At 42.5% G+C, this 27,664-nt stretch overlaps 1 protein-coding gene across 1 annotated transcript; it reads left to right on the top strand.

Annotated features, from left to right (window-relative positions):
- On the top strand, positions 1–27,524 carry AIFM1 (apoptosis inducing factor mitochondria associated 1). The gene is made up of 16 exons (XM_043974845.1): positions 1–234; positions 8,392–8,534; positions 14,735–14,834; positions 15,499–15,623; positions 15,735–15,865; positions 16,740–16,830; positions 18,309–18,393; positions 19,068–19,144; positions 19,807–19,915; positions 20,730–20,837; positions 21,708–21,796; positions 22,526–22,666; positions 23,155–23,297; positions 25,303–25,427; positions 26,765–26,961; positions 27,274–27,524. The coding sequence occupies exons 1-16, from the start codon at positions 129–131 to the stop codon at positions 27,343–27,345; spliced, it is 1,842 nt and encodes a 613-aa protein (XP_043830780.1). The 5' UTR covers positions 1–128; the 3' UTR covers positions 27,346–27,524.
- Positions 27,525–27,664: the final 140 nt, after the last annotated feature.

Genomic DNA, 27,664 nt, shown 5'->3' with positions numbered 1-27,664 from the left:
GTGGCAGTTGGAGGCAGACGGTGGGTAACGGGTCAGTGGCTGTGGGAGAAAGCGGAGCCGCGGAGGCGGCGGGGCTTCTACGGCTGTAGTTGGTCCCGGTCTTCCCGGTCGTCGTCGTCGTCGCCGTCATGTTCCGATGGGGAAGCATCGCCGTGGCCGGCTTGGGGCAGAAACTGGCGCCTTTGCTTCAGACTCTCAGCGTCCGTGGCCCGAAGCAGAAGAGCCGGCTTCCAGGTAACTTAGTTGCCCGGGGCTCCCACAGCCGTTGGCTCCCCCCCCCCCTCCCCTGACCCCTGGAAACCCCGGGCCTCCTCTCACCGCCCCCCCCCCCAACCTCTGCAGTCCTGTCCTCCGCAGCCAAGCCCCTTCCGCACGCTCACTCCCGCCTTCCTTTGGGAGCGCTCCAAACTCTTCAGGCAGGACTCGCCGGCCTGACCTTCAGAGGCATCAGCTCCCACCCCCACCCCACTAGCCGACGGACTGCAGCCTGAGATCCCTCCGGCCCAGCCCCAGCCATCCCCGCCAGCCTCCCGGCTCCCGGGATCCTAACTCGCTCACACACCCCCTTTCCCCTCCCCCCCCCCCTCCTGCCTTGAAGCGGGCTTCTGGAAACCCACGTGCTTTAAGTACTATTTAAACGAGCTAGGCCCGGGGGGTGAGACTGGAAGCTGAATCCGAAAGAAGCCGCTACTAGCTCTTGGGGAGCCTATCTGGCGGGGGAGATCCGTGAGACCCGCGACTCCTGAGCACAGATAATGGAGAGCCGAAAGCAAAAAGCGCCAGGGGAAGTTGCACAAAGGAAGTACTGAGACTTTAGTGGAGGGAAAAATGTTTTTTGAGCGGGTGGAAGCTGGGAATACTTCATGGGAGGAGGTGGCGTTTAATTGAGTCCGGGAAAGAAGGGATAAGATTTCTACTAGGTAAGAGGAAGGGAATTTCAGAAACATTCATTGGACCGTGAAAGCTGGGAAGTCTAATGGGAAAAACCCTGGATCTCGGCCATTTATTATAGATGTGACTTAATTGAGCCACTTGGGCCTCAGTTTCTTCATCTGTAACAGAGATAATATCTACTGTATCTTAAAGTTGAGAGCATAGATGTGAAAGTACTTTGGAAATTCCGAAGTCCTATCTATATCAAATATCATTGAAACAACAGTAAATATAAGCCATGAGATAAATATTATGTTTTTTAACGTTAACTACAACTGTGTTTTCTAAAAATTTAATTACTTTCGCACCAGTTTGGGCAGTAGGTATATTATTATTAATATATCAGTAAAGGATTTACCTCGAATCTCCCTAACTTCTCATTGCTGTCTTAAGGGAGAGGGCCAAGCACTAGCCAAAAGAGTGAGATTTTTTGATAAAGGCAGGTACATTGATCAAAGCTTATTGGTTAGCATCATTCAGTTCCATTGGTTGACATGACTTGAGGGTGGTCTAAATTAAAATTAACTCTTACCTATGCCATCTGGGAGAAGACCCTCACTCAAGTTGCCTAAGGCAAAGTCCATTATCCTGGTGTCTTCCTTCACTGAGCTAGACAAAAGTCTATCTCCATTTCTTCCGTTCCCTTGGGTTTGTCCCGGGTGAGATCTGAACTTTCTGGAATGGGGAGGAGAAAGGACTGAAGAACTGATCTCTGCGACCCCCCAAGAAATCCATTATTAATAATTATTTTCTCAGAATACCAAATAGCTGGGATGGCAGGCCAAAGGTGAATTGAAAAATATAATTAGCAATATATATAGATAGATAGATAGATAGATATAGATATATATGGTCATTGTGACTTTGTGGTTGTCTTTAATGCCAGTTTTTAGAGTTGTTTTTTAACCAATGTATAATGTGTCTTCTGAGTCTATTAGAAAGTAAATGATGCCACATCAGTTGTCTGTGCAGCCCAATATCCTTCTCTGACACTAGTACCTGGGAAAGTAGAATGTCCTTCATGAAGTTGACCTCAAAAAGTTAACAATGGTGTGGTATCAAAAGCAGTAGGCTGAGAATTTAAAGACACAGGTTCTAGTTCTGGTTCTGCTGATGATACTAGTTGTGTAACCTTTCACCTCTGGGCCTCAGTATCATTTTCTAGAAAATGGCGGCGGGGGGGGGGGGGGGAATTAGGGCTATTTATTTTGTTAAATGATTACTAATTACATTTTGTTTGTTTGTTTTGCGGGGCAATGAGGTTTAACTGACTTGCCCAGGGTCACACAGCTAGTGAGTGTCTCGTGTCTGAGTTCATGGACTTTTCACCTCCACCCTGTCTGTGACCTCTTGTGATCGTAAATTACCTGGTTTTAGGAGATGCTAAATGAATTAACCTTTCTTTCTGGGGTCATCTTGAGTTCTTGCTAATAGCAAAAGTAATATGAAAGTGTTTCCCTAAGTTTTTGCACCATTTTCCTGGAGCTATTGCCTCGGGTGTTCCCTGAATTAAATTTTAGTGTTTAAATATTTTAAGTGATTTTATACTTGGAATCCAAAGGCCTCTGTTGTCAGCAATTAAAAGATTGCTTTTTGACCTGGTCTCTAGGCACACCAAAATGATGGTGCCATCAATAGTGCTCACAGATGTCAGACGGTATTCTGAAAAATTGCCATATAATGTAAACTTTTTGCCCTTTTGTAACTTTGGCCTCCAACTTAACATTGATGCTTCTTATCTGTGGAATTTTAGACTCCTTGGGAAAATATCTTAAGCCATGCTTGTTGCTTATGCTAAAACATTTTGTTATGTTAGTGCTAATAAGAACTAGCTCATTTTGTTTTCCCTCCATTAGTAACTTGTTCAGAGATGGCTTGCTTATATTATTATTTCTGGTTTCTTGACTCTTTACTCCTTCGTAGATTTATATAGATTCAGGGGCAGCTAGGTGGCGCAGTGGATAAAGTACTGGCCCCGGATTTAGGAGGACCCGAGTTCAAATGTAGTCTCAGACACTTGACACTTACTAGCTGTGTGACCCTGGGCAAGTCACTTAACCCTCATTGCCCTGCCCCCCCCCCAAAAAAAAGATTTATATAGATCCATAGCATCGGAAGTGATCTCAGATGCCATATAATTTAACCCCTATTTAAGAAGAATCCCTGTAAGTGGCATCCAGCCTCTCTCAGATTTGCATACCTCTGATAGGAAGCTTTACTTTATATCACACAGAAGTCTGCCTCTTTATGATTTCCCAGGTAAAAGAAATCTGATCCATCCTTTTACCTGACAGCCCTTCAGGTAAAGATTTAAAGACAAGTTTTACCAAACCCTACCCCCAGTCATCTTTTCTCCAGGCTAAACAGCTCCTTCAACTGATCCTTAGTTAATAGTATAATCCTCAGATGGCATGACCTTTCTTAGTTACCTTCCTTTTTATAAGTGCCAGCTTTTCGGTGACCTCCCAGAAATATGGGGCTCCAAATCTTCCTCCCTCTGGATGTTCTTCTCTGCATACAACCTAAGATGCCATTAGTTTTGGGGACTACCATTTCACACCTTGGACTCATCTTGATTGACCTTGTCCCCCAGAACTTTTTCCCGTACTTTTTGTCTAGACATACCTCTCCTGTCTTGTGTTTTTCGATTGACTTTAAAAACAAGTCTTGGGGGCAGCTAGGTAGTGCATTGGATAAAGCACTGGCCCTGGATTCAGGAGGACCTGAGTTCAAATGTGGTCTCAGACACTTGACAGTTACTAGCTGTGTTGACCCTGGGCAAGTCACTTAATCCTCATTGCCCCCCCCCCCCCCACACACACACAAAAAGAATTGCTTGATTTCTTAGGGAGGGCTGGGGAAGGAGGGAGGAAGAGAATTTAGAACACAAAATTTTTAAAAAAAGATATTTCTCCCAGTTTTGTTTTATATCATTTGCAAATTTGACTATCCTACTATCCATATCTTTATCTAAATTATCACTAACAGTGTTGAATACAACCTGCCTCCCCCCACCTCCCTGGGCTTATTGCAAAGCTCCATAAGACAGACCATTGATAAGTAAAAGTTCTTCTGCCCCCAAAAGACACTATAATAGACCATTACTACCAACATTCTTGTCCCAGGTAAGTTTTTCCACCATAATCTTTTTCTTAATATTTATCATTACCAGTAATTAACATTTTGGTACTGCTTTAATATTTACAAAGGACTTTTCTTAGAGTAACCCTATGGAGTTAGTGTAAATGTTATTCCCTTTTTATGGAAGAGGACACAGCCTTTTTCTTCTGATAAGACACTAGACAATCTGACACTGAATCCCATTGTTGGGAAGGGACCTTAGAGTTAGAGGCAAATTCTTCAAATGTACACATGAATAGCAATCCTTTCAGAGTATCTGATAAATCTTACACCTGCTTGCTGTCCTAGAGTGAGGGAGAATGCTCAATTTCCCAAGACAACCCATTCCACTTGTGGACAGCTAGAAAATTTTTCATTATCAAAATTTCACCTTTCTCCGATATTACTCCTAATTTTGCCCTCAAAGGCCAAGCAGGAAAAAAGTCTTAGTCTTCATTCGAAAAAAACCCTTCAGGGGCACTAGATGGCACAGTGGATAAACACCAGCCCTGGATTCAGAAGGGCCTGAGTTCAAATGTGGCCTCAGACACTTGACACTTGTGTGACCCTGGGCAAGTCACTTAATGCTCATTGCCCCGCCAAAACAAAGAAAACCCTTCAAAAACACTTGAGGTCAGCTTTCTTGTTCCCTATCCTTCTCAAGTAGTAGCCTTTACTGCATATTTTTTGTGAGAGACTTGCTCTTTCCATAGGATATTCCTTTCTTTGATCAACATTGGGCAGAGGATCAAACCGTGGATTCTTGTTGCGTTTAGACAGTAGGTGAACTTAGCCCCTATTGTTACTATAAATGATTACAATCATAACTGATCTTTTTAATAGTGCTCCGTACCTCTTACCAACATTAGATTAATTTAAAAGTATATTAATGCTATGACTAATGCAGAAATATGTTTAATGTGATTGTACATATGTAACCTATAATCAGATTGCTTGCTATGTTGGGTAGGGAGGGAGAAAAATTTGAAACTAGAAATCTTATAAAAACAAATGTTGAAAACTATCTCTACATGTAACTAGAAAATAATAAAATGCTTTTATGATTTTAAATAGTATATTAATGCTAAAGCAAGTCTTGGGCTGAAAATCACAGTGTTTACTACTTACCAGGGTTGTGAGCCTCAAATGATATGTGCAAAACATACATTTCTTGCTAAGACAAGTTGTCACTATGTAAGTACTAAAGAACTAGTGGTTAACATAAGAGAATTTGGGTTCTGTTCTGAGATGTTTTGTTTCATAGCCAAAGATGTTGCCCATGTGCCAAACTGATCAATGTCCCTGACCTGAGGTCCAAAAGTTTAATGTGTTTTTTTTTGTATTATTCATGTAAAGATCCTTGTAGTCAGCCTCACTTTAAGAAGAGATACCAACTGGATCCCTTGTGTGGAAGGATCCATGCTGTTTTGTTGCTTCTTTCTAATATTTTTAGAGAATGAGCTTCTCCCAAACTTTCAGACTCAAAAGAGAAGTCAAGTTAGCTTCTTGTTACTTATTAATATCCTGGGATATTGGCTTTTCTAGAAATACTCCAAGAGCTCATTTGGTTCTTTGGATCTTGATTTATTCATTTCCTACCTATCTTTGCTTCCTTCTGAGTGCATCATCCTTGCCTAAGCATTAAAAACCCAAACTCCAGAGATTAAATGATGTAATCAGTAGAGCCTTCTTGGGGTCAGAAAGACCTGGGCTTAAGTCCTGCCCCTTACATACTGACTTCGAGACTTTGGGCAGGTCACTTAACTTCATAGTGTCTCCAGGTAATTCTTTTAAGACTATAACTTGGGGGCAGCTAGGTGGCGCAGTGGATAGAGCACGGGCCTTGGATTCAGGAGGACCTGAGTTCAAATCTGGCCTCAGACACTTAACAATTAATAGCTGTGTGACCCCTAGGCAAGTCACTTAACCCCAGTTGCCTCACTTAAAAAAAAAAAAAAAAAGACTATAACTTGGCAGATAGAGCACTGGCCTTGAATTCAGGAGGACCTGAGTGCAAATCCAGCCTCAGACCCTTGACACTAGCTCTATGACTCTGGGCAAGTCCCTTAACCCCAATTGCCTCACAAAAAAAAAAGACTGTAACTTGCAGTGTTTGATCTACCAATAAAATCATAGGTCCAGACCAAAACAAAACAGAAAAACCCAAACCTAACAATCATTGATTGCTCTCTTTTCATTTGTATTTTATCACCTTCCATCCTTCATACCTTGGTCTCTTATACCTAATTAATTGACTAGTCTTTGTAACACATGATCACTTGATCCTTTTTTTCCGGGAACATATTCTACTTATTCTGTGCTTTCATCTGCCTAAGACTGTAGTGCATCCATTTTCTCTTGAATTCGTATGCAATTCCAGTGAAATTAAAAGATAGTCAGCATTATAGTTAACTTCCTACTTGAAACTCCATTGGGTTAAATACTTTATGCTCACTAAGGTGACTTTCTGTGGCATGTAGCTAGAGGAACCCCAAATTTACTGGGAGCATTTTTAAGCGTGGCTGTAGCCAAATTCTTGCCATACATTGATCGTAGACAAATAAGCCAAATGTATAAGAACCTACATAAACCATCAACTCCAAATGTGTCCCAGCTTTTGATGACATTCATTGGTATTAAATAAGAATACCTTAACATGCTTTAAAAAACAAACAAACAAAACAAAACTATTTTTGGGTAAATCGGTGTTCACATTTCCTAGAGGAGGCTTTGTGGTGCAGCAGAGTCCCTAAAGAGTCATTCTCTTCGTGTCCACATAGGATTTTGGCCAGTTCACACTTGGTTGTGTGAACAGGTCTCCAGATTCATTCATTTATTCAGGATTCATTCCCTTTATCCTGTATTCCTCCTGCCATTACAAAAAGGCCATGATGAGAATCGACCCCACAAGAATTAGCAAAAGACTTGGTGACTCTCTTCAGCTTGTAGGCTTCAGTATTATCTTAGTACTGCTCTGTGATAGTATAAAAGGTATTAAGCAAAAGTTGCAAAAAGCAACTGGAAGGAAATTCTCTTTAGGTAATTGATTGGAAAACTAATTTGTCTGCCAATAGGAACTTTACCTCTCTATTCTGGACCCTAGTTATGAGCAGGAAAAAATGTCCCTCAACACATATTGCCTGCCTTCAGTGAGACTATTTAGTAATGCGCAACAAGCAGTTGAAGTGTGTGTTTTGATTTTCTAAGTTAGGAAGTCTGGTATATCTCTGAACAGTTTTCCAAAGAAGCCTGGTCTAGTAGAAATAGAAATTTATTGAACCTCTTAAAGGCATAAGGTCAGAAGTTGAATTATTTTGCCCCCTGGCCAAAAAAACAAAAGGAAGAAGAAATCTTAAAATATGTCCAGTTATGGTGAAGCAGAAATAATAAATGTTGCAGTGCGTTTTTTTTTCTGGTAATAGTTGAAAATTCACTCATTTGAATTGCTGGTATTTATATAGTGTTTTGTGTATATTGTCTCATTTGATCCTCACCAAAACCCTGTGAAGTGAGTGCTATTATTATCCCCATTTTACATATAGGGAAACAGGCCAGTGGGGTTAATTAACTTACCCAGGATTCTTAGATTTCTAGGTTAATGTAGTGTTGTCTTGGTTAAGTGCCCTATAGTGAGCATTATGGATTGTGTCAGTAATCTATTCATGTAGGAGAAGATGTGAAGGAAGATTGGTAAAGTGTAGAAATATTTACTCTTATCTTTTCTGACCCAAGTTCAAACTTATTTAGAAAGTTGCTGTAATTAGCAACATCCGGAACATACTCTTAAAGTATTGGATCATCTCATAATACTAACATTAATTGTACATATAGAACCTAGATCAGATTGCATTCTGTCTCGGGGAAGGGGGAGGGGAGGGAGACAAATTTGGAACTTGAAACCTTATAAAAAGAAATGTTGAGGGGGGCGGCTAGGTGGCGCAGTGGATAAAGCACCGGCCCTGGATTCCGGAGGACCTGAGTTGAAATCTGGCCTCAGACACTTGACACTTACTAGCTGTGTGACCCTGGGCAAGTCACTTAACCCCCATTGCCCCACAAGAAAAAAAAAGAAAGAAAAAAAGAAATGTTGAAAACTATCTTTACATGTAACTAGACAGTAATACTTCTATGATTAAAAAAATATTAACATTAAGTGGTACTAGAAATGTAGATGTGGACAGTCAAATGCTTGTCATACACAGTTTGACTTCTCTTGTGGATGTTGGTTGGGTAGCAGTTCATTGACCAGCAACTCAATCCATATGGTTCATTGACTTAAAGTTATTAACATATCCATGATTTCATATGTTGTTTTGTCTACTATATTGTGTCTCTTAGGCAACCTGTTGCAGCGATGGCATAGTCCCATAGGACTCCAGATGACAAGACAAATGACCAGCTCTGGTGCTTCAGGGAGCAAAATCGATAAATCAATGTTAGCCCTTGTTGTGGGCTTATCAACCATGGGAGCTGGTGCCTATGTAAGTAGAAAAGCAGCTTATGAAAAGAAGCTGCCAACTTCCATTAATAGCTCTTCTCTTAGTTTTATTTTGCTTCCCACTTTAGACAATTTCCTTTCCTCCTTCTGAAATGCTTTCCAAAAACCTCCTTTAAAATACTTGCCATCTAATATCCCATGAGGACCAATTTGGGATTTATTGAAATTTAACCCCATGTTGGCAGACCCTTCTCTCTTGACTTCAGTTATCTTTTTTTCATATATACATACATATATGTGTATGTATGTGTGTCTCTATGTGTATACGTATATATGAGATTAACCATAGCATTGTTGCCTTTTTCTAGATTTGATAATACTGACTCATGAATAAGATCATGAATTCTGGCCACTTCTTAGCCTGATTTGATTTAAAGTCTCCTTTGCCAAATCTTCACTCCATGTTACTTTTTGACATGCACAGATACTAAAAACCATAGCATTTTATACAAAACATTATCTTGTTGCGGGGAGCAGAAAAGGGGGAGCAATAGTGGAAAATTTCCACACCCTCACTGGAAATTTCAAAAGCAGCCTAATAATGTGCCAATTGTTTTTAGGTTAAAAGTTTGTTTGAGGGGGCAGCTACATGGTGCAGTGGACAGAGCACCGGCCCCGGAGTCAGGAGGACCTAAGTTCAAATCCGGCCTTAGACACTTAACACTTACTAGCTGTGTGACCCTGGGCAAGTCACTTAACCCCAATTGCCTCACCAAAAAAAAAAAGTTTGTTTGAGGTGTTTAATTGTAAAAGTAGTATTGGAGAATTGTCATAATATAGCTGCTTAATTGCACTCTCATCAGGCCTGGTTGGTCACAAAATGTGTCTGTCTGTCTGTCTGTCTCTGTGAATTTGGCAGTGATTATAGTGACTCAGCAGATCAGTTTCTGGTCTCATGCCAGGTAAGGGCAGTACCCAAGCTAGTACCTAGTGTACACATGCCTTTTGTTTTCTCTGCTAAGAACCAATAGCTGGAAGTCATTCATATTCTTTATTTTCTATTGCCAGTTAAGTCGTTGAAGAATTATTCTTCTGCCCAGATCACTAGGAAAAACCCAAGCTACTCATGAAAGTCAGTTGGAGTTGCCCATATTTTCATACCCTAACCCTTAAAATGCACAAGGAAGGGGGCAACTAGGTGGCGCAGTGGATAGAGCACCGGCCCTGGAGTCAGGAGGACCTGAGTTCAAATTCGGCTTCAGACACTTAACACTTACTAGCTGTGTGACCCTGGGCAAGTCACTTAACCCCAATTGCCTCACTAAAAAAAATGCACGAGGAAGTCAGATAACTTTCTAGTAGTGAGTAAAATCATCAGAAGGAAGATGATAGGATCCTTAATCTGTTACCTAGGAGGCAGAGAGACTTTAGAGGCCATCACATCCAGCCCTCTTATTTTACAGATGAGGAAACTGAGGCCTAGAGGAGTTCAGTGATTTGCCCAGGGTCGCACTGCTAGGCAGTGTCCTAGGCAGGGTTGGAACTCCAGTCTTCCTCATGCAAGGCCTGGCACTCTGTGCACTATGGCGCCACCTAGCTGCCTTCAGAAGATGAGGTCCTCCGGGTAACAGGCTCAGGCCAAGCAGAGCCTGGACCTCCTCTCTTGGGGAGAACAAGGCAACTGAAAATTTAAAAATTGCCTTGTTTCCTCTTCCCTAAGGGGCGTCATGGTGAAGTGGTCTTTTAATCAGGCTCGCATTTATTAAGTGCTTGATGTGCATCAGGCACTGTACTGAGTACTGGGGCCAAGATCAGGGCTTCCTCTCTTGAAGCTTACATCACAGTGGAGGAGGCTGAACACATAGAACACTGAAAACATAGCCAATCAATAGAGACAGTGGAGGCGGGTAGCACTAGCAACTGGGGATAGCCAGGAGGTGACCCAAAAAGCCTTCTCGTTAATATTTAGTACTTGTGCTGTTTCCTGTCTTTGGCTCTTGACCTTGTCTTTACCTAGAATTCTATGATGTCATCAACTAAGATCCCCTTCTAGGTTACTAGGTGCTTCTGGGAAAGATGGAAGCAACCTGGTATGGGTAATACTTAATTGCAGAAATAGTTGACACTGAGCCAGGAATTTATATAAGATGTTCACCCTAAATTCATTTCAGGGCTTGATGAGTGACGCCATGGTACTAACAAAAATTGTAGGTCCCGTTTTTGTTGACAGGATACAAGAAGTGGTTGATAGGTTACAACATGGCTAATATGCAAATATGCTTTGCATGATTTCATATGTTTAATTAATTGATTTTTCAGGGCAATGAGGGTTAAGTGACTTGCCCAGGGTCACACAGCTAGTAAATGTCAAGTGTCTGAGGCCGGATTTGAACTCGGGTCTCCTGAATCCAGAGCCGGTGCTCTATCCCCTGGGCCACCTAGCTGCCCTTCATATGTATAATTAATAACACTTCTTGCCTTCAGTGGGCAACAGAGGGGAGGGAGAAAGGGGATTGGGAACTCAATTTTTTAAAAAAAAAATTGTTTAAAATAAATAAATAAGGGGGGGGCACATAACAAGCCCCAAGCTATAATGGGTACTAGGGGCACCGTACTTCTGGAGCTGCCAAGGTTATAAAAAAAGTAGCTGTTGACACTTTAGTCATTCTAGGGAGATGCCATTTCTCTTTAAGGTAAGTCACCCTTTATTGTGTAAATACATTTTACTGTGTGATTCTGAGCAGATATGAAAAGCCATTGAAAATTCATTTTTCCTCCTCTTTTTTTTTTTTTAAACTGACAGTTTCCCTTTGGAAGCATTAATCAGAGCTGGTGGTTGAAGTGATCCACACCAGTAGTGGTAGATTCAACCAGAAGGACCTAAGGATTCCTAGGGCTGCCTATTGACTTAGAAAACCACATGTTAACATTACTTGGGTTCTGTTGTGCTTATATGTATTTTTTACATATTCCCCAATTACATTTTATTTTGGTTTCTGCACTGGAGTTTGACACCTTATCAAAACTAAACCAAATTGCAGACTAAAAGAGCAAAACATTTTCCTAAATGACTCCCTCCATTTTTCAGAGGAAACCTTTTAAATCTGCAATTTTTGCATTTTTACATTTCTCATTCACTTTTCCTTTCCTGCCTTATCTCATTCTTCCCCCCCCCCCAAAAAAAAAAAAAAAGGAAGAGGCACGTATAATGTTTGGGTTTCACATACTTTTTTTGTAAAGGCTTCTAGACCTAAATAGGCTTGGACAACCTCCACCAGGCCAGACAAGCAGATTCTTTCTTGGGCTGCCAGGTCATTGGATGTTGTATCCAGGGGCAGCAAGCCCCTATTACCCTATCCCTTCCTGGAAAAGTCCAGGCCCTGCAGGCGTTTTTGTAGATCCCTGAGGTTCCTGGGTAAATACTTACCTATTCTCACATGTGACCTTACATTGAGTGATAGGCTTTGGTTTTTATCTACTTCCAGCTTTTACCTGAAGGTGCATTTGTGTTTTCATGTATAAATTTTAAAAATGGTTTTTAAACTTTCCGTTTTACTTGAGTGGAAATATAATGCACATCCCAGAGAAGAAACTTTTCAGTCTCAAGAACACTCTCTCCTTTGTAACCAGTCAGATTTGTTGGGGTATTGCTATTCAGTGTTTCCTCATAATTTTTCCCCCATATAGTTCCCATTCCCTAACTTAGACCTTGAAAGTCTTTTTTCTCACCCCACCCTCAAAAGGAAGAAACCATCCTGAGGACTAGAAGGGACTTTTCCAAAATTTTTGTTAGAATTCTGTGGTTTAAGCCTAACACTTCTTAGACTGCAGATCTGAAGCCATGATTGGCAAAGATGTGAGTTCTCATCGCTCCTTTGCTAGCGACTATCTGTAGGGCCTTGGGCAAAGCACTTAACCTCAGTTTCTAGCTGCCTCAGGCCCGTGGCTAGCGATAGACAGAGCTGAGGTTTACAGTGCAATTGATACTTAAGCTTTGGGCCCTGAGTTATGAATTAGATCCATTTGTCATTGTTAAGCTGTGGTTGACAGTAATTGTTCACATTGTCTCAGACTGAAAATAATATGTTTTTTGTCAGAGGCCTTCCTCAAGTTGAATAGACTCTAACGAGTACACCTCTAGGTTTTTTTTGTTTGTTTTTTTGTGGGGCAATGGGGGTTAAGTGACTTGCCCAGGGTCACACAGCTAGTAAGTATCAAGTGTCTGAGGCCAGATTTGAACTCAAGAACTCCTGAATCCAGGGCCGGTGCTTTATCCACTGCGCCACCTAGCCGCCCCCTAGTTTTTTTTCCCCTACAACTGCAGGAGTTTTCCAAACCTGGCTTGTTTGTAGCCCTGATTTGAAATGCACACAGATTAGGGGAGTACTTGGGAAATCCTGTATAAATGTATTTATTATTAGGACTTTTTTAAACCCTTAGAAAAAGTCACTTGCTAGGTTAGATCTCTGTAAACCTCATTTATAGCTTCTACATAGAAATAAAAGCTTCATTACTACTTTTACGCCACTAAAATTCAAGATTTTTCTCGGGCTCGTGTTCCACTGATACATGAATCTGGAAGGAGGTTTGAGGGACTGGGGCTATGTTTAAGTGTCCTCCTTAAGTTTGTATACAGCCCAAGCTTCTGTGTCAGTTTTTCTGTTTGATCTGGCCTTGTGTCACTCAGGATTAGGATTTGTTAGGTGAAATTCTCTCACCAAGAAGGAATCCATTTTAACTATTAAAAAATAGCTTATTTGGGCAGCTAGGTGGCACAGTAGATAGAGCACCAGCCCTGGAGTCAGGGGTACCTGAGTTCAAATCCGGCCTCAGACACTTGACACTTACTAGCTGTGTGACCCTGGGCAAGTCACTTAACCCCAATTGCCTTACTTAAAAAAAATAGCTTATCTGATTTTTAAAATTATTATTATTATTATTTTTTTTTTACTATTTGTCATATACATAGGTAAATCTAGCCATCACAATCAATCAAGAAGCATTTATTGGGGGCAGCTAGGTGGCGCAGTGGATAAAGCACTGGCCCAGGATTCAGGAGGACCCGAGTTTGAATCCGGCCTCAGACACTTGACACCTACTAGCCGTGTGACCCTGGGCAAGTCACTTAACCCCCATAGCCCCGCAAAAAAAGAAGAAGCAGCATTTATTGAGCGCTAACTTTGTGCCAGGCACCATGCTGATTTCTTTCCAAAATTAATGTATGAAGAGAAAGAAATTAACTTGTTGGAGCTAATTGTTGACGTTTACCTTTTTGTATTACGAAATAATCTTGGGTCAGATTTGTGATAATTTCTTAAATATGGTGGTCTTGATAATTTCCTGGAATCTATTGATAATTCTAAAGAATTCTAGACAATACGAATTGTTGCTGGGAGGGCAGAGAAGAGCAGAAGGATTGTAGCCACAACCAATGGCAAGCTGTTGCCCTTTTTTTTTTTTTTAAACCATAAGGGTATAGTACATATGTTAGTGTGGTGCTTGAAGTGCATGGAATCTTTACTTAGACTCTACTTGACTGGTTCTTTTAGGAAAAAAAATAGCTCATTTAGGAGAAAAGTGAGTTATTTCTATGAGAAGGGTGGTATGCAGTTAGTTATACCTCAAGACATTTGTTTTCTCTCTAATTGCCCTGATGGCTGGGAACTCTGTCAGAAAAAGATAGCCCCAGGTCCCAAACCATTCCTGCCTCTGATGTGATTTTTCAGCCTAGTATCTTAGTCCCAAACCCCTTGATATCACAGGGGTTCCGTTGACCTGCTCTGAGAGTTGATTTCCTCATTTCATAAAATCAAGATTATAGTCTTTGCACTACCCAGAGTCGTTAATGAAGAGAAAACACTTTGGCAATGTTAGATTACTGTTGAAATGTGAGATGCTTTCTGGTGTGCCTGCCTGTGTAGATGATGCCTTCACTTTCCTTGGGCCCTACTTAAAGAACAAAATACCAGATTGATTTGTGGCTCTCAGATAGAGCCCAGGAGAGCCTGAAACTAGAAGGGTTTTCATTTGCTCATAAATCTTCTCTTAGCATCCAAAACAGACCCAGTGCTTTATTGCTCTTTGCTTATGAGGAAATCTATTTTGCCTCAGCATTTTTAACTAAAAGGGATTGGCTTGATTTGAACAAAAGCTTACCATTTAATTGAAATGTAACAGTCCTATGTGAATGGTGCATGCTAGGCACCTGGTAGAACGATGTTCTCACTGTGTTTGGATCTGCAGGCCTATATGACAGTGAAAGAGGACCAAAAGAGATACAGTGACAGAATTTCAGAATTAGGACTGACCCCAGAAGAAAAAGAGAGGCGGGATAGCTTAACCGGTAAGTATGCCAGTCTTTGGACTTGAGACCCAAGCAGCTGAAATGAGACAGTGAAGCCATTTGGTTGCCATATTTAAGGACATCTGGTGGCATCAGGGAGATTATAAACCTTGAGAAAGAGTGGTATGTTTCAGAACTAAAAGAGAAATGTGATTGTGAAGCTAAGATCAAGTTCGAGTTCAAACATAAAATCAGTGAAGCCTGTGGTTGAACCTATGGAAATTGGGGCCTTTTTGCTCCCCTTTTTGGCCCTAAGATGGGCAATCTCCACTGCTTTCCTCAGCTCTCACAGATTGGTCCATTTCATATTGCCAGACTGGAAGTTGGCATAGGGTGGAACTATGAATCTGTTATCCGCCCTTCCTCATTAGAAAGGACAAAGCCCAATATACATGTTTTAAGTATGCACCTAAATTTCCAAACTAAGGTTTAAGTCCAAGATAGATTTGCCTTAGGAGAATCATTTACCTCCTTGTCATTGAAGCCTCCTTTCCTTTTCCCATCATTATGTTGCAAGGTTTACTGAGATTAATGTGCATGCAGTACTTCATTGGGGCAAAAGGAATAAGATAATTGCAAGGTGATCCTTTTATTGCTGTTAACAGTACGGAGCCCATCCGAGCCTCTTAGAAGTTTCACCATGTCTGTCGGCTCTCTCTTACAGCTCCAGAGAGAGAAGTAGGTGCCCAAATCAGGGCACCAACTCACGCTCCTTTCCTGCTGATTGGTGGAGGCACCGCAGCATTTGCTGCCGCCAGATCCATCCGAGCTCGTGACCCCGGGGCCAGGGTAAGGTGCATCCTCTCCTGCCCTGGCACAGGTGTCTGTAAATGCCACCTAAGCTAGGCATTTGGCATTTACACATGAGCTGACTTGGCACTTTTTTTTGTATGTCTAAAGGTCTTGATTATCTCAGAAGATCCTGAACTGCCATACATGCGCCCCCCTCTTTCCAAAGAGCTGTGGTTTTCAGATGATCCAAATGTCACAAACACGCTTCGCTTCAAACAGTGGAATGGAAAAGAAAGGAGGTATGTGCATTTGAGTGTCTAAAATGGTCCTGGCTGGGAGGAGGCTGGGCAGCTAGACCATACCCTACCAAGGATGGGAGAGCACCGAATTGAGAGCCACACTCTAGCTTAGAATGCAGCGTGGTTCAGTGGGTGGAACATTAACTAAACAGAATCCAGAGACCCGGATTGCTTTAGCTCCAACAACAATTGGCTGCCTGGTATCTTGTTTTCCACCTCTGGCCTTTAAAATATCTTCCTTCTGGGAAGAATCATGTGACTGGGGTCTTTTGCTCATCCAGTTGAACTGGGCGCAGATGGAATCCCCTCTGAGAATAGTAGAAAAGCAACTAAAAGGACCCATTTCCTCAGAACCCTATCAAACTTCCTAGAATTGTGAGGGCTGGCTCTGCAGAGAAACTCTGAGAGATTAAGCACACTCCAGCATGGGGCTAGGACCACAGTGGACTCACTCCTCTGTTGGACTCTGGGGGCTTCTTGCTTTAGCCTCTCTCCCAGGAATTCCAAAAGATTTTTTTTATCAGTGATCCCTTTGACATGTGCTTAAATGCCACCCTTTTCCGCACAAATCATAAATTCTCTCACCTGGTGTCCCACAGCTACTACCTGGAGTCTGAAGCTGAATAATCTCCTGGACTGGATGCCTCTGACCATTGGCTTGCCGCACTCAGAACCCTTTTCCATGGGGTAGGGGGTGGGGGGGTTGCTCTGGTTCTGAAGGATTTGGCTAGGGCCAAACTTCAGCGGTCCTGACAGGAGCCTTCTCAGGCTCTTCTTGTGACCTAATGAGCAACTCTAACTGCTAAAGTATGAAGTTGGAGGAACGAGCAAGTGTTTCAGAACTCTTTGTTCCCTCTCTTTTCTCCCTCTCTAGCATCTATTTCCAGCCACCTTCTTTCTATGTGTCTGCTCAGGACCTGCCTTATATCGAGAATGGTGGTGTGGCCGTCCTCACTGGCAAGAAGGTCGGTGTGTCACTGCCCTCATTGGGTTCCCCCCACCCCCGTCCTGCCCTTTGCATTTGTCCTGCCGACTTATTGCCAGGATCCACAGCTTAGACCAAAGAGGCCTCTGGGAGTGAGCTGGTCTAACCTGGAGAGAAATTGTCCAGGCCAGCTAAAAGTTGTCTCTTCTCCCAGCTCTTTGGCTTTTCCTCTACCCCAGTAGATCTTGGGGGTTGTTGATGAAGAGGCCTTGTCAAAATGCAAATTGCTCAGGGCCAAAGAATGCCTTGGGCACAGATTTGGGTGAGAAATAGAAATAGAGTTCTTGAAGCTCATCCTCTGGCTTCAAAAAGAAAGATCTGTGGGTAAATGCCCCAATATCTTTCTTTGTGTCTGTGTGTGCTGACCTGCGTGCGCGTTGCCCACTCCAGTGATGGGAAGTTGTGTAGCTAACCCCACATGGAAGAAACACTAAGGCAACCGTCCTGTCTGCTTAGGGGCCCTGAGTGGTTTGGCCTTCACCCTTAGGAAGTGGAGAATGGGCAAAGAAGGCAATGGGGACCAAGTGGGAAATATTCCAGGACACAGGGGAGCGGCCTAAAGCAAGGGACAGGATCTGGTACTGGGTGCCCCATAAGTAATGCCAAACATCATTAGTTATGTTTGGATCCGTCACCTGTGCTCTCTAATTTCTATGCTTTTGTATCTAGTAGGGCTTTTGCTTTTGTGTTCATAGTTCCTTTTGAAAACCTCCCACCTTGTTTGAGCTAAGCTCCAGCAAACAATTGTAAGCGCCCACTGTGTGCAGATCACTATCCATGGAGAGGTATAAAATCGAGATAAAATGCAGCTTGCCCTAGTAAGAGGAAGGACCTTTTTTCTTCCCTTCTGACGAAGTAGATAGAGCACATACCCCTAGGAATTGGAGCAGGGAAGAAAGGTGGGCTGTGGGGCATGAAGAAAGAGCTGACCAGGTGCTCAACCACTTCCACAGTCTGTCATGCTCCAGGGAAGTTGAGGCAGAGTGAGTGGGAACCCAGGAGTTGCTAGCATTGATGCCAGCTAGATCCTGGCTAATTCCCATTGAGTATCTCTGTTAATTTTCTGGAGGAGCAAGAGGTCATGGGCCTGGCTTTCCATTGCTTAGTTTTCTTATACCTGATTCTCACAGTTTGAGCCCTTCTCTTTCCCCTGAATCCCTCTATACACACACACACACACACACACACACACACACACACACACACACACACACTCTCTCTCTCTCTCTCTCTCTCTCTCTCCCTCTCCCTCTCTCCCTCTCCCCCTCCCTCCCACAAATCGCAAAGGAATTTCAGGCCTGCTATTAGTCTGAACACTTCTTGGCTGCCCTGGGAGTTAGGAGCAGAGATAGGCCAAGAGCTGGGTGCAGGTGATCAGTAGGAGGTTCTCTCTGAAGTAACCATTGGAGGTAAAAGGCACATCCACCTATATTTCTTTCTCTGTATTGTGTATGCCAGGTGGTACAGCTGGATGTGAGGGACAACATGGTGAAACTTAATGACGGCTCTCAGATAACTTTTGAAAAGTGCTTGATTGCAACAGGTTAGTGTCCTCTGATGTGGCTTCCTTTCTAGGCACAGCTCATCCAAGCTGCTGTGATGGACCGGCCTTCTGGAGAAGGCAACATTGAATTTGTCAGTTGTATTCAAGAAAAGTGAAATCCAGATACTCTACCCTGAGCAAACCTTATTTTAGCCTTTAAACGGAGCCTAACCAGAGACTACAGATGTCCCAGAATTACCTCTGCTACTCCATAGAAGAGCATGTATATTGCTAAAGGAAGTTACCTGTCTCTCTCTTACCATCGTCTGAAAGTGATATGGCCACCTGGCTTCATTATAGATCCAAATCAGAGAGTATGATAGGGGAGACAAAGTAATTGCTTAAACTATGACTGTAGTATCCAGCAAACCCTTAAGGGAAACTGTAAGGGAGCCTGTAAACAGAAAGCTTTTTTTAAAAATTTGGGGAATAAGTGGGGCCCTGTGTAGAGGAACTCTACATTCTATAGGCCAAGGGAAAGAAAGTGATGAGTCTGCTGAAAGATCAGCCTGGTACCAGGACTCCTGTGTCCTGTTGATGTACCTGTGCTGCCAGCAGAGGGCGCGCACACCTCAGTTCTGAACAAACCTTTATGGGATGGATGGTTGTTTGGGCCTAACTACATTTTATTCGATTCTTTTAAAAAAGAAAATTTTTTTCTCCTATTTTTCCAGGAGGGACTCCCAGAAATCTTTCTGCCATTGATAGGGCTGGAGCAGAGGTAAAGAGTAGAACAACGCTTTTCAGAAAGGTAACCATCAACCATCTGTTTTACTGTTTTCTATCTCTTGCTTATTTTGGAAGAGGCAGGATAATCTCATGGTCTCCTTGTGATCCAGGGATGAGAAGATTCATGGTTTTTTATCTCTGGCTCTTCTGCAGCCTTGCCATCTGACCTTGGGCAAGTCACTGCCCTTCTTCACTCAAGTGGCTTCAGCTTCTCAGAAAAGATTTCCTTAGTGGTTTTTGTTGTTCACAATTGTTCCTGCCCATTTCCCTTTCACATTTGGCTTTTTCTGATGGCTTAAGTCATGAAAACTGCCCTCAGTCTCTTTGTATTTCTCCTTGTGTGTGTTAAGGAAACTTCATGCCCAGACATATGGCCAAAAGACGGTACTGTTTTCCCAGCATGCTTTGCCAACAACATTAAAGCCACTGTGGTGGCTGTTCAGTAATATTTGTAAGATCTTTGGAGTTCTTGATAGAAAGGTATTCTAGGTGGGGGAAGGAAAAAAGTTGACATTGGGAACTTAGTGACATTGGGAACTTAGAAAGTACAATTTAGCTTTTATATAGGAGCATATTTATAATTACAAATGGTTTCTGTAATAATTTGGGAGGAAAATTATTTCCTGATAACTTCATTTGTCCCCTTTGGAAGATTGTTAGACTAAGCTGATAGTAATTTTACAGATTGGAGATTTTAGAGCCTTGGAGAAGATTTCAAGAGAGGTCCAGTCGATTACAGTTATTGGTGGGGGTTTCTTAGGAAGTGAACTGGCCTGTGCCCTTGGCAGAAAAGGTGAGCACCCTTCACTAATTTCCATTTCTTTTTATTAACCAATGTGCCTTTTACAGAAGCCTCCTCCATCTTCCTTCTTCCCTCCTTCTGGCAAGAATCACAGAGATAACTTTGCTGGTACCCCAGGGGGAAAAAAGAGTTCTGTTTGGCTTGGGAATTTACCTAGTGACGCTGAGCATGAGGCTAATTCCTGTCTGTGATCCCTCACTGACTGGCAAAACTCAGCAAGAATACTCTCTTTCTCTTTGGATGGCAGGCAGTATGGAATCTCCAACTTTGGCATATGGAATATTAATCATCTCTTTTTCCATACCACCAGTCCTTGGATCAAGTCTCTCCAGAAGTAAATTATTAAGGAAAGTTGGTTGTTAAAAGAGTTGGAAGGGAAATGTAGAAGACAGAAAAATGTCTTAGGCCTCTTGCTCAAGAGCTTATGTGTGCAAAACATAACAAGCACACTGCTTCTGATTGATGAATAGGTTAGCAGATTTTCAAGTCTCTGAGCTCGAATCAGAGTGATTTTGGTGGGGTCAATTCATCCAATCTTTATTGAGCGCCTACTATGTGCACCGCACTGCTAGTGATAGAAAGATAAGGTATGTCCCTTGTCTTTTTTCTCTTAATGTGGAAGTTCTGTGAAATCGGGCACCATTCAGAAGCCCCACAGAATTTGCATTGGCCTCCCCTGCCTTACACACACACATGCACATGTACATGTACACACACACACACACACACACACACACATCCAAGATTGGCTCTGCTCTCCTAATCGCTCCATTCTCTTCTCCTCTGTTTTGTTTTTGCTTCACAGCTCGAACTTTGGGCACAGAAGTGATTCAGCTCTTCCCTGAGAAGGGAAATATGGGGAAGATTCTCCCAGAGTACCTCAGCAACTGGACCACAGAAAAAGTCAGACAAGGTAATGCAGGGCTTTCCAGAGAGCTAGCTAACCTATTTTTTGTTGTCACAAGGGAGAGTTCCCTAGGGCATGAGGTTGGAGGAAGATGGAGGGTAAGGGGCATGCCGTGTTGGGGAAGTAATTGCAGTGTTGACCCCCAATGCGTCAATAAAGCATCCTTTTTTTAAACAAAGTTTCAAAGTCATTCCCCCTTTTTTTCTCAAGAGAAAAAAAAAAAAGTAGATGGCAGTCATATAATGGGAAAAGCCCTAGATTTAAAATAGAGGACCTGGGATCGAGTCTGTCCTGGCTCTGCTACCTACTTACTACCAGTGTTACATTGGTCAAGTCACTTCCCTTCCCTATGTTCATCCTTTGGATAGCTATTATGCTACTATAGAAAGAGCGGTGGCTTCAGATTCTAGCTATGCCACTTCTCCTTGGGGCCTCTCTGGGCCTTAGTGTCATTAAGTATGTCAACTGTGAGGGGCTTGGGTCCCTTATAGCTCTAGATCCTTTAATTCTCTATAAAGTGCAGGTGTTGGACTGGATCATCTCTAAGGTCCCTTGTAGCTCTGTCCTATGATCCTATGTGGTACCACTTTCAATTATTATCAGGACCCCCTTTGGGTTGGACCTGAGGCCTTCTTTGCTTCTTTAGGTGTTGCTTCCCTGTTTGTCAGCTATCCTTGCCCAGTGTTCTCACAGGTGACTTGACAGGTAGATGCCAAATTCTCACAAGTGCTAAGAATGAGCAGTAGGTTTGGGTTGGGTCTTCCCAAGGCTACCTTCTTCCTAATTATTAATTTTCCTCAATGATGTCTCAGCTCACCTGCCTTTATACTTCTCTTGTTTATTGTCACCACTCAAGGCTATTTCTTTCCTTCCCAGAGGGAGTTAAAGTAATGCCCAATGCAGTTGTGCAGTCGGTTGGTGTCCAGAATGGCAAATTGCTCATCAAACTGAAAGATGGAAGGAAGGTAAGAAGGGGATCTCAATCTGGGCTGCAAAAAAAAGTGTCTTCTGCTCACAGGCTTCAAGATTTCATGTGATATAATCCACACACTTTACAAATACAGATCACAGCCTCCACCACACCTCACTGTTAGTCCAACCAAAAAATATGTCCCTGTGTGGCCAGACCTCTTCAGGATAAGCCTTTTTAGTTGTCTCGCAAGTGATAGCCTTATTTAGGAAGCTTACACTCTATAACAGAGCCTTTAAGAAACCATGGGCACCTCCATAGAGGGAGAATTTAATGTCATTTCCACCTCACATACCAGAGGGGGTGGGAGGGAGAGAAGAGAGAAAGCTGCGCTCTTGTCCTTGCTTTTTCTTTCCCCTTCATTTAACACTAGTGGAATGGTTTCTTGGCAGCCATGATTAACCTTCCATAGTTTTCTCTGGAAGTGTGCCTTCCCAGTTTTAAAAAAAAGGCACACCAAGTGAGCTAGAGCAAACATCAAGGAGCCACTTTCCCTTAGCTCCACTCTGTCTATGTTCCATCTCTCTGGGCCCATATTGGGTAACAGAATTCTCTTGTTGAGTCTCCTTACTAGTTTCAAATATGTTCACAAATGAGGAGTTAGTGATTTTTTTAATAAAAAGACTTTTGATCTTATTTGGCAAGCCAGACATTTGCTTTAAAGGATATGGATCAGCCATGTATGAAAATTCATGAGATCAATCAACTCTCTTTTCCCCTTTAGGTAGAAACTGATCACATTGTTGCAGCTGTGGGCTTGGAGCCCAATGTTGAGTTGGCCAAGACTGGTGGCCTGGAAGTAGATTCTGATTTTGGGGGTTTCCGTGTAAATGCAGAGCTCCAGGCACGCTCTAACATCTGGGTGGTAAGTATATCACTCAAACCTGGACAGAGGGTTCAGTGATACAGCCTGTGAGCGTGTCTGCGCAGTCATTATTCTAAGCAATGGCTATAAACAAATGAGGTAAAAGTATTTGGGGCATGTGTGTAGAAATAAATACTAAAGTGAGCTTAAGATAAATACTTAAAATCCCATCTCTCTGGGAGGTAGTGTGGTGTAACAAAACAGCCACTGGATTTGGGAGGCAGAAGACCTAGGTTCCAATCCTGCCTTTGCTTCTTAACTACCTAGGTAACTTGACCTCTCAAGACTTCAGTTTATCTGCAAAATGAAAAGTTTGGACTACTTGATCCCATATAGTTCTTAATTCTATGATCCTGAGTAGATTTCTTTCTGCAGGGAAGAAAGACAAGTGAGATAGATGGCCTTTCAAGGGAACTTTGGATTCCTAGGATCTCCTAGGTACACTATACCTTTCCTCTCCCTGTGCTCACAAGGTGTCTGTTTCTAAGGCAGGAGATGCCGCATGTTTCTATGACATCAAGTTGGGGCGGAGACGGGTAGAGCATCATGACCATGCTGTTGTGAGTGGAAGATTGGCTGGAGAAAACATGACCGGGGCTGCCAAACCATACTGGCATCAGTCAATGTTCTGGTAACGTTTGTGTGTTTGGGGAACTCTCTGGGCCAGTTAGATTTGTGGGCTAGAACATGGGATCATTGCAAGCCACTACAGAGAAAGAACTGATAGTATCTGAATACAGATTGAAGTATAATTTTTTTGGTTAGTTCTTTCTAAAGTTTTTTGTCTGTTTTCTTTCACAACCTGACTAATGTGGAAATGTTTTACATGACTGCACATGTATAACTTATATTGTATTGCTTGAGTTCTTAAGGGGAGTGGGGAGGGAGGAAGAGAATTTGGAACACAAAGTTTTAAAAATCAATGTGAAAATTTCTTTATACATGTAACTTGGGGGAAATTCTTAATTAAAATAGAAGAAGAACATGGGGTCAGCTCCAGCATTAGAGATTTGATCCTGGTGTGGACCAGTTAGCATTATACTAAGGAACAATTCAGTCCCATGATCACCTGTGCCAGCTGTCATGAGGTGGGGTAGGGAAGAGAGTATGGATGATATTACTGTGCTCTGCATGACACTGCAGAGTACATTCATCCTATTATGATACAGCTTTATGAGTACTTGACTGGTGAGAATTAATTTTAAGAAAAAAGCTTGTTCTTATCATAACCTTGAAAGCATTAAAACCAAGTGGAACATAATCAGACATATTGGACCAGGTAGAGAGAGGATGGTAATTGTGGGCCCTCATCAGTGTTGAAATTGTAAAGAAGGTAACATTTTCTTAAATGATGTGGAAGGTGGAATGTCCCACTGAAATCCCTGAGGTGCAGGTGACACTAGACTGTTCCCAGTAGTAAAACATCTACCTTAGGTTATCTCAGTAGACATGAAAAAAGTGTGAGAAAATAGACAGGTAGCCATGAGACCTTGAGCAAATCACTTTCCTTCTCTAGGCCTGTTTTCCTCATAACATCTTAGATCCCGAAGGGTCCTTCTTAGCTCTAATACTTTGTGAAATTTCAATGAGACTTAGGGGGGAAATTCAAAAGTATACTTAGAGACTCCCATTAACATAAGTTCAATTTGAGTTGGGATTGTTTCATTCATTATGTTTGTACCTAACACAGTGCCCTGCACATAGTAGTTGATTGATTTGTGACCCAGAAAAGGTATCTAAGAGTCACTGTCGATTACCAACATGCTACTGGAACCCAGAAGATCATCAAAATATAGGGTTGTCTTCTTGAAGGGAGTTGGAAACAAAGCAGAAATCATCTCCTGCCCTTTTCTCAGGACCATGGCACATCCTCTCCTGGAATGCTGTGTGTAGTTCTAGTCCCCTGCACCATTCGAAAGACATGGCAGAGATTGGAAAACTTTGAGGGAAGGATAATTTAAATGGAGATTCTTCTGAACAAAGATAGAATTTTTTAAGCACAGTGCCTTGCACATATAGGGGCTTAATAAAGAAATGCTTATTGTCTTTTTTAAAAGTGTTTTTCCATTTGGAAAGACAGAGTCAAGAGGGCATAGAATCAACCATTCATTTATTTAGTGCCTACTTTATTGACAGCAGGCAAGGAAACAATGAAAGTTCCTGCTCTCACGAAGCTTACCTTCTATTGATAAATTCATGAATTAGTGTGAACACAGCTACAAATACATAACTTAGGGTTCCCTCTTGATACATGAAGGGCAGTCTTAAGTGGAAATATTTTACAAAGTGTGTGATAAGCTTATGGAACTTGTTACACACACCCCCAAGAGGTGATATAGACTAAAACATAAAATTCAAGAAAAATTAGGGCAAATTCATGGATCAATAACCTGTAATTAGTTAAGAGAAGTAAAGACTTTTTGAGGATGTGTCCCTAACCTTTTACGGTTGATGTCATGTACAATATAAGCTAGACTTCCACAAACTGAAGAAAATGGACTTCACCACTAGTCTGACCTAGTGTGGCATTTGTAAAGCCGCTTGGCCTGTGTAAACAGTCAGCGTCCCAGAGCCATCCTACTGCATTTTTTTCTTTGTAATATCTCAACCAGATAACTCCTCTCCTTTTGCCGCAGGAGTGATCTGGGCCCAGATGTTGGATATGAAGCTATTGGTCTTGTGGATGGTAGTTTGCCCACAGTTGGGGTTTTTGCCAAGGCTACTGCAAAAGACACCCCCAAATCAGCAACCGAAGAATCAGGTAAACATGTGGCAACCAATTGCCCCAGAACAGTGTCAGGAGGCAATATAACGTGATCTGTACGATACCAGATTTATTTCACCACATCAGCTTTTCCAGGCATTCTCTGAATAAGGTTGATATATTCCCAGTAAAGGGCTATCTATCAGCATCATCTCTTTGTTTAAAGCTACACTTTAAAGGAGACCAAATCACAGGTCTCCAAATCATTGGTGGATCTGAGCTCAACATAGTGGATCAAATAGGGGAACTACCTTGTGGCCTAGAAATATGGGTCTCTAGCCTGAGCTACATAGGCTTTTGCCACTTCATCCCCTCTGTCATATTGTGTCTGGGTAAAAGGAAAGACCCGATGGGGTGACGTGACAAAAACCAGGCCTTTTTAGTCTGTATAGTTCCCCGTTTGGATTCAACACCCAGCAAACCAGACGTGGAAACCCTCTGCTTGGTGTCTGTTGGCCACCAGGGGGCTCTGGGCTCAGGAAAAAATAGTCAGGTTACTTCCTGAATGGCCTCTTAATCCCTCCCATTTGTCAGACCCTGATGTCAGTTTTTCTTTCGATTGGAGACATGTCTCTTTCATGGAGGTCTCTCCCAATGTAGCTCTCATTAGCTCCTTTCTCTTTTGCCCCTGCTTTCCGCTATAGAGTTCTGGCTGAAGTGCGCAGCCATCGGGTGCATCCGCTACATGAAGCATGGTCTCCATGGGTTCTCAGAATGGCAGATTTTTTTCTAAAGAGAACAAGACCATTTGCTTGGTTCTTTTCCTGGGGAACTTGAAATACATTTATATCCGTGATCCTTGATTCCGACCTCTCCTCTCCCATGAGGCAGGAAGACAAGTATTTTATATTGGCAGCACTAGAAAAAGGGGCTGGGATTATTGGATCCCAGTTCATTTCTCTGCCCACTGGGCAGAAGCCTAGGAATTGCCAGGGGATAGAAGCCATCTGCCCCACCCCCATTCTGTCTATATTCCCCTGCCCTGGCCCAAACATTCCCAGAATGCTTTTCAGGTTGCAGTGGCGTCTCCTCTACAATCCATACCTAGCTTAGTGCCTTGTACGTAGTATGTATGCACTTGATAAATATTTGTTGAATTTAAAGAAAGCAGGAGATGTCCATGGCAGAATCTGAAAATTAAATAGCGAGTGAGAGAGAGTTTAGCAGCTCTTAAAGCCCGCCCGAGATAGCAGAGTAGAGCTTTCTCTGGCTTTGGTGACAAAGAAGGGCTCTAAGCAAGGATCCACCCATCTGTGAAGCTCACTGGGGCAGGGCTCTAAGAATACTTTGCTCCCAAAGTGTTCCCAGATCATCTCTGGCTGCTTTTGTCACAGGGACTGGTATCCGTTCAGAAAGTGAGACAGAGTCAGAGGCCTCTGACATCAGCATTCCTGCCAGCGATACCAAGACTCCACAGAACCCCACAGACGGGGAGGACTTTGGCAAAGGTGTCATCTTCTATCTCAGGGATAAAGTTGTGGTGGGAATCTTATTGTGGAACATCTTTAACCGGATGCCAATAGCAAGAAAGGTGGGTATCTGTTTAAGCCTTGGGAGGGGAGGGGAGGGGAGGGAAGGGAAAAGAGGAAGTATAAGCTAGGAAATGCTTCCATCACGTCATCAAGCTTCTTGAAAATTATCAGAATCCACACATTTCAAAAGATCTGGAATTTCACTGGTAATGGGTACTTCCTTGACTGATGTCGATTAATGTAAATCTGTCTCCACCAGTTCTGCACCATTTGTTACTGGGAGGAGGAGGAAGATGGCTGGGTTCTCATGAGCCTGGACTAAATGCACAAGGAGGAGCTGGCCAGTGACTTGGTGTTCCTTTCTCTTTCAGATCATTAAAGACGGTGAAGAGCATGAAGATCTTAATGAAGTAGCCAAGCTCTTCAACATCCACGAAGATTGAAGTCCCTGCAGTAAGTGAAGCAAGTGGAACTTGGGAATAACGAGCAACGGCCGGCAGTGTCGAAAGGAGTACTTTATATCCAGCTTAGCCGCCCATGTCATCCTTGTCCATATGTACCCAAGCCCACTGCAAATGGTTTGTTATCCAGAAAAACTGAAATAAAATTTGTCTCTTCTCAATCCGTTAATATTGTGTTTGAAAGAAGGGAAAGCAGTATATTTGGGTGGGAATGCAGATGAATGCTTGCAGAGTACGAACTGCTTGCTCCTGGGAGACTATTGGGACTGACTTCAACTGTGGGCCTGATCTAAAAATTTTA

The sequence above is a fragment of the Dromiciops gliroides genome, chromosome X (assembly GCF_019393635.1).
Source record: "Dromiciops gliroides isolate mDroGli1 chromosome X, mDroGli1.pri, whole genome shotgun sequence".
NCBI lineage: Eukaryota > Metazoa > Chordata > Mammalia > Microbiotheria > Microbiotheriidae > Dromiciops > Dromiciops gliroides.
This window is presented reverse-complemented; position numbering and strand designations above follow the sequence as displayed.